At 34.1% G+C, this 12,317-nt stretch overlaps 1 protein-coding gene across 3 annotated transcripts in view; it reads left to right on the plus strand.

The window, feature by feature from the left end:
- The window catches only part of CDH19 (cadherin 19), an 86,663-nt gene that overhangs the window by 40,672 nt on the left and 33,674 nt on the right, over positions 1–12,317 (plus strand). For 2 of the 3 annotated variants that reach the window (XM_070049866.2, XM_070049868.2), the window contains 3 exons: positions 2,412–2,596; positions 3,090–3,343; positions 6,496–6,617. In XM_070049866.2, the coding sequence (XP_069905967.2) occupies positions 2,412–2,596; positions 3,090–3,343; positions 6,496–6,617 (561 nt within the window). Of the gene's footprint in view, positions 1–2,411; positions 2,597–3,089; positions 3,344–6,495; positions 6,618–6,793; positions 7,573–12,317 lie in introns of those variants that run through there. The other variant, XM_089304996.1, reaches the window with a different exon arrangement.

Consider the following 12,317-nt stretch of genomic DNA (forward strand, 5'->3'; position numbering starts at 1 on the left):
TGCCTCCCAAGGGTATGCATTAGCAAGAAGCTGGAATTTAAAGTGGGGCCACATTGAAACCGACACTCTGATATAGGTTGTGGCCATCCCGAGAGGAGTCTTAGCCACTGTGCCAACTCTCAACACTCTTTAAAGGATTTTAAGTCATTCTTTCCTCCTTTCTTATTCTCTGACTCACTATCTAGTCATCTGAACTTCCCATTAACCCCGCCTTGAAAAAAAATTATGAATGTTTCTTATCACCCCTGTTCTGACCTTGGTTCATGCCACTACCTTATTTTATTTCTACTATTGCAATCGGCTCTTATATATGGTCTCTGGGCTTACACCATTGATCTGGTTCACTTTATTTTCATCACAGCTTTTGTAAACTTGTTAAAATGCAAGTCAGATCATATCCTTTCAAGGATTTCCGTCTCAGTTATGCAAAAAGTAAAAACAAAAGTGATCCTGATAGTACTAAATGATCTGCCATTACTCAATGCCTTCTCATTATATCCTGGTTATATATCCAACCTTTAGACCTGGGGCTTGTGGAGAATTTTATCAAAATAACAATTTTAAATGCATGGAAAATTGCACAGATTATTATATATTTATAAATTATTATTTATTTTGTTTATAAGTTTGAAGGCCAGTAGTCAAATATAAATTCAACAACATTTTAGTCTGTATCATCTGTTTTCAAACTTAAGGTAGTATCATTGTTTTCTTCAGATTAATTTGTTTGCAACTTTTTTATATATGCAATCAATAATTAATAATTTTTGTTTTCCCACAGTGAAAAAAACATTAATGTGCATTTAAATTGCCAATGCCACTCTAAAAAATGGAAACTGTAAAATATTATCAGATTTTAAGTAATATTTCTCCCACATAAAAATAGAATTTAATTAAAAATGCATCTGCAAGTGACTTGTTGGGTGCTTCTAAAGAAACTAAAAATACCCTTAAAGAAGAATTCTAGGCATGGATGTTTGCAATAGCAGTTAGTATGCTTTCTGGAGTATCTATATCCCTTCTTAGAGTGTCTGGATTTGAGTCTTGGATTCCCTTATGATTCCAGCTTCTTGCTAATACCCACAGTGGGTGGTAGCAGGTGCTGTCTCAAGTACTGGGAGACACAGATTGACTCTCAACATTAATCTGGCCAAACATCAATTTTTTTGATCACTTGGGGAGTAAATCATTAAATACAAGATCTCTTCCTCTCTGTCTCTCTCTGCTTACTCAAATACAAAAAAAAAAAAAAAACAACAAAAATTTAAAGAATAATTGCATTATACGTGTTCCTTTTTCATGGTAAGTAATTTCACACTTTAAAATAATGACATACATGATTATTTCCTACATTTGATCATAAATTATGATACTAATTTATGACTAAAGCAACCCTTTATCAGTTTTTTACAAGATACTCCTGAACTCTGGAGAAAAATCTTAGTAATTTCTAAGTATTTTTATGTATTTCAATATTTTCTTGTGGCCACATCAACAGAGGCTTTTTCTACTACATCGACTTACCAACTATTCATTTTCTTTTTTTTTTTTCATTTTCATTATGGCTAATGCCATGCACTCAGAAAATCAAAATATTATGGTCTTCATTCAATTATTTGTGTTTAATGTCTCCCACTTAAAATCTACACATACACTCATTTATAATGATGTTAATAAATTTTTTTAAAAAGTGGTAAAAAATAGAGGAGGCATTGTGGAATAGCAGGTGAATATGCAGCCTGCAATGCTGAGATCACAAATGGTCACTGGTTTGTGTTTTGGATGCTCCACTTCCCATCCAGTTCCCTAGTAGTGGCCTGGGAAAAGCAATGGCAAATGGCGCTAGTGCTTGGATCCCTGCTACTCATGAAAGAGACTTGCATGAAACTCCTGGCTCCTGGCTTCAGCCTGGCTCAAACCTGGCTGGTGCAACCACTTGGAGAGTAACCAGAATATGGAAGATTTTCTCTCTCTTTCTCCTTGTGTTTGTGTGTATGTTTGGGTGTGTGTCTGACTGTCTGTCTTTCTCCTCTCCCTGTAACTCTGACATTCCAATAAATAAATAAATCTTAAAGAAAAGAATAAAAGTCCATTATTCAAATTTAATAGTGAATGCAGGAAAGACAAAATAAGACAAATGAATATGAGATGCACATATGAAATAAACTTTGAGTTATGTTTACTGTTCCTGGGACTGCCTATGAGATTTCAGAGGCAATGATAAATTCTCAAATAGAAAATTGAGGAAACGCCCAGATTTTAAAATAAAAAGGAAATAGAGACTGAGATCTAAAAAGAGTCATTGGAAAGGATAGATCTGGATGTTCGTGTACTATAAATAAAGGATGTTCAAATTGGAAATTTCTTACATTAAGTATTTATCCAAAATAATTTAAATTTTGCTTTTGTAGGTTTTTACCGCATGAGTGTCTCTGAATCTGCACCCACTGGGACTTCTATAGGAAAAATCATGGCACATGACAATGACATAGGCGAGAATGCAGAAATGGATTACAGCATTGAAGAGGATGATTCACAGACATTTGACATAGTTACTGATAATGAGACCCAAGAAGGCATAGTTGTATTGAAAAAGGTAGCTATATTAAAACTATTTGTCTTATGGAGTAAAGCAAAATATGAATGATTACTTTGTGTAGCTGGTTAGTTGTTGCTTCATTAAGTTATCAAGATGAGAATTTGTGATTTATGATTTAGGGATAAAAGGAGTTTAGATTTAAGAGAGTCAATTATCTTACTCATTCCTATAGATCCTGAGTTATATGTAGAATAAGGTTTCAGAAAATTTTGAAAAGATGTGAAAAACCAGGAAATTAGTCTTCAATTATATAAAATATTTATGACCACAAAAGACTAATTTTAATCTTAAATGCAATATAATGATTATTCTATAACATTTTGTGATAGACATAAGTACAAAATGCAAATGTAGACCTGCTTAACTATAATATTAGATTGACTCATAAACTCTAATTGAAAAGTGACAGTTAAACAAGGGAAACTTTTTTCTTCTGACTAAATCATGAATCACTGAAAGCATTTATTCTGTGTGCACTGTTTCTTCGTAGAAAGTGGATTTTGAGCACCAGAACCACTATGGTATAAGAGCGAAAGTCAGAAATCGCCATGTGAAAGAGCACCTCATGCAGTATCATACTGAAGCTTCCACAACTTTCATTAAGGTCCAGGTGGAAGATGAAGATGAGCCTCCTGTTTTTCTGCTCCCTTATTACATCTTTGAAATATCGGAGGAAAATCCACAGAGATCATTTGTAGGCATGGTATCTGCAACAGACCCAGATCACCAGAAATCTCCGATCAGGTATGTCTTTAATGTTACGTCTGCATTAAAATAAGAAATGGGAAAAGCTTGAGGACAAAGTATCATGCAAAAGTAACAATGATAAAACTGTTCCTATATTTTCTATATAGTACAAATGAGTTTATAACAATTTAAAGGAATAAATTAAAATCAGGAAACTAAATGTTGGTTAGACTCAATGTTTGTCAAGATGCCATAATAGATATAAGGAGGTATTCAAAAACAAATGTTAAGTACAGGGGCATGCTGGCAAGTCCCAGGAACCATGCAGGAACTACTCCAACTGTACAGAGCTGTGAATATTCAGATAACAAAAGAATAGCAATAGTTTATACAATCAACTTAGGTTTATTACACATTGAAAAAATTCTGGAATTTATAGTGTCACAGACAATAAAGGAACACGTTTTTTTAGAGGTTGTGCTTAATATATGTATAAAGATGCAACAAATAGGAATATGTATTATCAATAGTACCCCAAAATGGTAATCATTATAGGCAATATTGATCAATGAATGACAAAAGGAGTGGATGAATATTTGAAGTAAAACCTCTTCATTTTAAAAAAATTCTTCCTTAGATTTTTGTCAGTCACAAGTAGAAAAATAACTAGAGAAGAGATGTTAGGCAGATATGACCTTAACCAAGAGATCAATGTTAATTTCGTCATTAATGTGACAGAATCAGTGTCATGTAGCCCTTATATAATACTAAAAGAACAGCACAGTGTTTCTGTATTATTCTTGCAAAAAATGGATAAGATTTATCTCATCAGGAGATCACATCAAACACCCCCAAAGTAAGAGACATACAAAATTACCAACTGATACTCTTCAATAGTGTTAAGTAAATGACAAAGACAATGCATTACTGTGTAGGAGACTATAGGGACATGAAATGCAATACAATATGAGATCCTAAATTGTACTCCTAAAAAAGAAAGGAACATTTGTGGAAACAGTAAAGTCAATTATACTTGGTAGTTGAGTTAATAGTATCAAAGACATGAATTTCTTGATTTTTAATTAAATTTATTTATAATTTATTAACTTGAAAGACAGAGAGACAGAGACAGAAACAGAAGCTTCATCCAGTTATTCGTTCCTCAAGTGCTAATAATAGAACAGGATAGGGTAGGCCAAACTCCATCTGGGTTTCCTACTCAACTGCTTGAGCTGTCATCCACTGTCTCTCAGGATGTACATTAGCAGTCTGATATGGGATGAAAGCATCCCAAACAGAATCATAACCACTATGTCAAACACACACCCATGTTTTCATTTTTAGTGGGACTCAGATCTACTAATTGTGGCCTTGACTTTTGTTGCTAGTTGTAGCAGATGCATGTTAACCTATTAGAAACTGTAACTTCCTATTAAGCTTTTGATGAGTTTTACTTGGAATACATTTTATAGAAACAGGATTAAACATCTAATTTAAAATAGTATGTTAAAATGCTGCTGTATTTTTGCCAAAAAATATTGAAGTAAAATACTTCTTAATGTTTAAAGTTGAACTTACATAAATTTGGGCTCCTCTAAAGCCTAATTTTCTTTCATTTCTATTTTAACCTTCTCATGAACACCAAGCTACAAACTAGTATGATATTTTTAGAAACCTGTCAATTGAATATTAAAATAATCTCATCTCATGCCACATAATTATGGCAAACCTCATTGTCATAAAGGTCTTAAGGAATATGTGTGCAATGAAACAACATTACTGAACCCTAGTTATTACTATTCTCTCATTTTTATTATTAATTAGCTGTAAGCAGTCATAACACATGGAAGGCATCCAAGGACTTTTGTATTGTGGAGTTTGAAATCCTTCTTCAGCTTTTTGCATGCGGGGCTTTTGTAACAGCCTCCTTGACTGCATGCTCTAACAGCACATTAGATCTATAGTCCTTTGATTCTGTAACTCAGATATGTTTGTTGTGGCCTTGGTTCTTCTTCCTAATGTCTAAATTCCAAAAGTAAAGCCTAGTGGATCTGAAAATTTCTGGAATCTGAAATATATGTATGTGTAATTTATGTATTATACTTCCACTATATCGGTCTTTTATACATAAAATTTCATAATTTGGAAATATGTCAGGTATGTGGAAATAATTAAATGTGCATGTACTTTATAAAGATTTTATTTTTAAATTAATTTACATATTTATCTTATAGGTAGATATACATAGAGGAAGATTTAAAATCTTCTGGTTCACACTCCAAATGCTCACAAGAGACTGAGCTGTCAAGCCAGGGCCAGAAGTTGACTCAAATACTAGCAAATGAACAAAAGCAAACATTTCTATGTATCACCAGTCAAGTCACTGTAGTATAATGCACAGATTACAACACAGGTGGTGTCAGAAAGAGATCAGAGGTGGGTGTGGGGGCAGCAGCAACTCACCATGGGGGATATGTTCATTCCTGATGGGGGTTACTGGGTTTGAGCCCCAGCTCTGTTTTCTATCCAGCTTCCTGGTAAGGCACACTCCAGGAGGCAGTAGTGATGGCTCAAGTAGTTGGGTCCTTGTCACTCACATTGGAACCATGGATTAGTAGGAACGAAATAGCGTCCTGAATCTGATTTGGTCCAACCACAGTGGTTGTGGTCATTTTGTATTTGTGATTTGGATTATGAGTCAGGATGGAAGCTCATTCGCTTGCTCTTTCTCGCTCTCTCATTTCCAAATGGAACAAAAATAAACATAAATCTTAAGAAAAATAAACCAGTACTAGTCTAGGCTTAGGATATATTTTACTTTGCTCCAAATGAAAAAATAAGATTATTCACAATCATTACTTTTACCCCTATGTATGTGTACTTGTATTTGTTAAAAAGAACACTCTTTGCCATTATGTTTTAACCAAATTCCACATCTTTTAAAATTTTCACTTGGACTTGAAGATGAATGGATTGTGTTTATATTTAATTAACATAAATTTAAATCTGAAGACATCATAGTTTTTGTTTTGGGATCTCCACTGAGTTGAATCTTAAATATATGAATGTACTATTAGGAACATTATTCAGTATCACACTATTATGTAGAGCATGCATTAAATAATTTGTGTTTTTTTTAAAGGGAGTAATATGTGTCAATTTATACAAGAAAACAATAACATTAAAGAAAATTTTTCCTTTTGGTGCAGGTATTCCATTATCAGAAGCAAAGTGTTCAGTATTGATGACAATGGCACAATCACTACAACTAACACACTCGACCGGGAGAGCAATGCTTGGTACAACCTAAGTGTTGCAGCCACAGAGATATGTAAGTATTTATTTGGGTACCACTTGCTTATTCACCCTATTCTGTAAAGCATCACACCCGTTCTAAATGTGCAATGAATTTTCTTGAAAATATCGTTGGGGGGCAGGGGTTGGGGTACAGGTGCTCACCGGGACTTCTGCAACCCATGTGTTGATTGAGATCAAACCCCATTCCAGCTTCGGCTCTAGCTCCCTGTCAGTGTCTACCCTGGTGGGCAGCAGATGATGGCTCCTTTGCCTGGGTCCCTGGCATCCACAGCTTAGACCCAGATTTTAATCCTCACTCATGACTTGGATCTGTTCTGTGTCTGACTGTTGTGGGAATTTGGGTAGCAGATTGGCAGACAGCAGGTCTCTGTGTCTTTCTGTCTTTCAAATAAATATACATAAATAGAGTTTAAATCATATTGTTTGAATTAATGTAAAATGATTTTGAGTGCATATTTATGTACATAACTGTTTTATTTTAAATTAATATTTTTCATTCCCATTACTCTTTATTTCTAACTAACTAAAATATACATTGAAAACTGTTTTCTTATTTTAACAATAAATAATGTTAAAGAAATAAATGAAGTGAGGAAAACATAATGCAGAAAACAAAAAACACTTGAAATTTTAAAACTTATTATTGTGTACATTTATGGCCTTATGATCTTGTTTATGTATATATTTTATATAAATTTATAAAAATAAAATACAAAATTTGCGGATTTTTGCTAATATATACAACGCACTTCAAAATGTTTGTGGAAATGAAACTGAAAGATAATATGTATTTTCTATGATCTTTTTGAAGATCCTTCAAATTCTATACATGTTTGTTTAAAAAGATGAGTTTCATGAAAAAAACATGAACATGTCTTGTGTATTTTCCAAAATATGTATTCTTTATGAAAAGGCAGCTACAAGAAGTTGCAATATTTATTTGACATAAATTATTACCTTTAAGGAAATTTCAATGTAGTCACCATTGCTTTGTTCTGCATAGCCTTTCTATTATGCGAATACTAGTAAAACTATAACTGGAAATTGAAATTTTTAAAAATAACTGAAATATGCTGCCCTTAATAGTATCAGGTTAGATTAAGTCCATTAGTTCATGAATGGTTATTTTAGAGAGCAAATACAGAATACCTGTGCCTCACTCTATTTTAGAATAAAATAATGAGGTATTTTTATTCTTCAGGGATGAGGTGATACTAAATTAGCCTTTAAAATACAAACATTAAAATCTGTCTGATTTAAATGAAATTATGTTATAGAATCTGAAAGATTTCTTTGCAGGCTAGCTTTACATTTTTGGATTAATATCTGTATCAATTCTGATAGTCATATTAAAAAATAAGTCATGACAAGTTGCTTCTTTTTTCTTTTCTTTTCCAAAGATAGGCAAAATTTTTATATTCTTGTTGTAAATATAAATAAAATCATAATAATTCACTACCTGAATATAATCCTTAAAATTATGACCTCTGCCCTTAGTGTGCTGTACTATGAGAATTAATGGTGAAACTACTACTCAAACAGTGCTCTATACTTTGTGTCTGTGTGGGTGCAGTCTGTTGAAATCTTTACTTAGTATATACTAAGTTGATCTTCTGTATATAAAAATAATTGAAAATGAATCATGATGAAGAATGGGGTGGGAGAGGGAGTGGGAGATAGGATGGTTGCAGGTGGGAGGGAGGTTATGGGGGAAAGCTGCTATAATTCAAAAGTTGTACTTTGGAAATTTATACTTATTAAATAAAAGTTGAAAAAAGAAAACTTATGAACCAATGATAGTCAACTATTCATATTAATTAAAAGTTAAAGGGACAGCTACTACAACCTATATTATAAAAAACATCCCTATTATTACTCAATGGATTAGTAATTCCACTATAGAATTAAAATTATGCATTTTAAATAGTCTAGAATATAGTTTTCTTATAACTGATTGGCACAGAATTTCAATAACCTTGTCTACTTTCTTGGCCTCTTATTTATAAGTGTTAAGCATGTACCTTATTCCTCACTTACGGAACAATTGGCAGGTGATTTGGTCGGTTGGAAAGCATGTGTTGCATGTTTTTTTTTTTTTTTTGCAATACATTGAATAGCTCTATGGAAACACTGCAGGAGGACTTGGGTCTGTATTTTGAATTTTTAGTTTAACTAAACAATAAAGGAAGGGGAGCAAAAGTTAAAAGGAACAAAGGTTTTCTGCCACAGAAAAAACGCCAAGGCTTTTCATGTCATAGAACACAATGTTGTTTATTTAGAGAACAAGTCTCTTCACTGAATATTTCTGGGAACAAACTATTTATAAAGTCGTTCTTTACAAAGCTCTTGAGAAAAAGGAATTCAAATGAGTTCAAGGAAAGACTAGAAATCTTTGAAAAATATATTTGTTTATAAAATAGCTCTCAACTACTAAAAGATCCTGATTTATTGAACTTATAGAAATAATTATCCACAAGAGTTTATTTTATAGGTAAGAAAAATTTTTGTTGTAACGCAGATCTTTTATCTTCTTTTAATTAAATGCTATATATTATGAATTAATAGAAGGTAGTATCTTAATAATGTGCATTTATAGATGAGAGGTTGTATAATTTATGAATAAAAAGAAGAAATATATGAATGATTGTTATCAAAAATTTGCCAAAAACTTTAATAATACTCTATCTCACTAATGAATTTTTCAATGTGAAGGATGCCATGCTATTAGAGAAGACCTAAGAAGGACTGTGTTTGAAGTAATATTTTAATATATTATCGATTGATTTTTGAATTTATTTGTGAGCTGTAGAAACTGAGAGGAAATACTCCCATCCACTAGTTCATTTCCCAAAAGCTTGAGTGCTGCCGGGACTTATGAAACCATTAGCTCTGGCTCTTGGTTGGATTGCTGTGTATAAGATCTTAGCCAGGTCTTGATTTTTGACTTGGATTAATGCTGGGGCTTGTAGCACCCAGATCCCAAGCCCCAGCACTAGATATGTTAAGGGGAACCTCCTCCAGTTCCACAGGATGAATACAGATTTTGCTGAGGATTTCAAACTGTCAGGTAGTATGTCTGGAAAAGAGGAATGCAAGTCATTATTTCCAGGCTTTCCTGGAAGCACAAAGGGACAGGATCCTCTGTGTCCATAGCAACAGACAAGTGGCTACAGCCATTAAAGCCCCAACTCTTTAGAGAATAAGGATGCACACATTTGGAAGCTCATGTTCAGTTCAGTCATACTACTTCCTCCACAAACTGCTGCAGACTAGAGAACTGTGGCTTTTGCAGACAGTGCTAACCCTGATTACCACTGAAGAACACACTCAAGATATTACATTTCCGGGATCCCCTACAAAGAAGTTCAAATCAACAACCCAAGTGGCAACCCACATTCCGCTTAAAAAAAAATCTTTTTCAAACAAAACCTACTTCATTAAAAAAAAAAAAAAAGTGACTATTACAGTCAGTGTGCAGATGTCCACACAGGGATAAAGTGGATGAAGAAGCAAGGAAGCGTGGCACCTCCAAAAATACATAATAGTTTTCAGAAACTAGGACTTCATTTGAAACAATCTATGAAATCCTGGAAAAAGAATTCACAACAATGATGCTAAGGAAACTCAATTATATACAAGGGAATAGATATAGACAATTTAAAGAAGTAACGAAAGCTGTAGATGATGTGAATGAAAAATTCAATAACTAGATAGAAATCATTTAAAAGAGCTTGTTTTTGAAGCAAAATTTTTAATCAATGAAATTAAAAAAAAATACAATTGAGATCCTCAAGAGCAGAAAAGACTGAACAGGGGAAGAATTTTTGATCTGGAGGATAAGACTTTGAAATAACCCAAATACAAATTAGGAGAAAATATTTTGAAATTAATGAAGAAATCTACATGACATATAGGATATCATTAAGACAACAAATATTTATATTGTAGGAATACTTGAAACAGAGAAGGAAAAAAGGTACTGAAAGCCGACTGAATGAAATAATAGTTAAAAACTCCCCCTGTCTTCAAAGACCTGTGGATCCAGATACAGGAAGCTCTCAGGATATTTTTTTAATTTTTTTTTTTTTTTATTTGAAGGAATTGCAGAGAAGGTAGAGACATATGGAGAAAGGCATCTTCTATCGGCTGGTTCACTCACCAGATGGGCGTGATGGCCAGAGCCAGCAGTCAGGAGCTTCCTCCGGATCTCCCATGTGGGTGCTGTGGCCTAAGGGCTTGGGCCATTCTCTGCTGTCTCCCCAGGTGCATTAGCAGGGAGCTGGATTGGAAGTGAAGCAGCCAGACTTGAGCCTGCACCCACAGGGGATTCCAGGGCTGCAGGCTGGGTTAAAACCTGCTGCACCACAGTGCTGGCCCCATAATCTCAGGATCATAATCAGGCTCAATCAAAATAGCTCCCCCCGCAAGACATATAGTAGTTAAGTTGTCAAAAATTAAGAACAGAGACAGAATCTGAAAGACAGTAAGAGAAAATATCAAATTGCATAGGAAGGAAAACCAATTAGTCTAATTGTGACTTCTCAGCAGAAACCCTGTAGGGCAGACGAAAAGAGGATGACATTTTCAGATACTTAAAAAATATGTTTATTTACTTGATAGGTGGGGTTACAGAGAAAGAGAGAGAGAGAGAGAGAGAGAGAGAGAGAGAACTTGTATCTGCTCATTCATTCTCCAAGTGGTCACAACAACCAGGGCTGGGTGAGACAGAAGCCAGGAACCAGGAGCCAGCAGCTTTATCTTCCACTGCTCCCCAGGCACATCAACAGAGATTTGGATTGGAAGTGGAGCATCCAGGAATTGAACCAGCACCCATATGGATTCCAGTGTTGTAGGTGACAGCTTTGTCCACTATGTAACAACTGAAGCCACATTTTCAAAGTCTTAAAAACTTTAAGCAAAGTATTATATCTAGTGAATCCATCCTTTAGAAATGAAAGACAAATAGTTATTTCCCAGATAAACAAACACAGAGTTCATCTAGTACTTCTGTACTAGAACAGAAGTAAACATCATGAAAAGACACCAAACTCATCAGTTGTGCAGATACAATCAATAACCAAACAACAAAAGAACAAGAGTTGATTCTTATCTATCAATATTAACGCTGAAGATAAATGGATCAATTCTCCCCATCAAGAGATGGGTTATATGAATGGATAAAAAAAAAAAAAAAACCAAGACCCAGGTACATGCTGCCCACAAGAAACTCCTTAACTCCTTTGTGTAAAATGTATAGCATGGAAATGGAACCAAACAATGAGTGGGAGTAGCAATAGTCAGATAAAGCAGACATTAAATCAAAAAATGTAAACAAAACCAAAAGATTTGTTAAATATTGGTAAAATTATCAATTCACTGAGAAGATACAACAATCTTAATTATATATTCACCTAACACAGGACCATCCTGATAATATAGCAATTCTTACTAGACCTAGAGGGAAAGAAAGACTCTAATACAAAATAGTTGTTTTTTTTTTTTAAAGATTTATTTATTTGAAAGTCAGAGTTACACAGAGAAAGGAGAGGCAGAGAGAGAGAGAGATAAAGAGAAAGAGAGATCTTCCATCCGATGGTTCACTCCCCAATTGGCCACGATGGCCAGAGCTGCACTCATCTGATGCCAGGAGCCAGGAGCTTCTTCCAGGTCTCCCACACAGGTGCAGGTGTCCAAGGACTTGGGCCATCTTCTA

The sequence above is a fragment of the Oryctolagus cuniculus genome, chromosome 10, assembly GCF_051225735.1.
Source record: "Oryctolagus cuniculus isolate XC-2025 breed Fujian yellow rabbit chromosome 10, ASM5122573v1, whole genome shotgun sequence".
NCBI lineage: Eukaryota > Metazoa > Chordata > Mammalia > Lagomorpha > Leporidae > Oryctolagus > Oryctolagus cuniculus.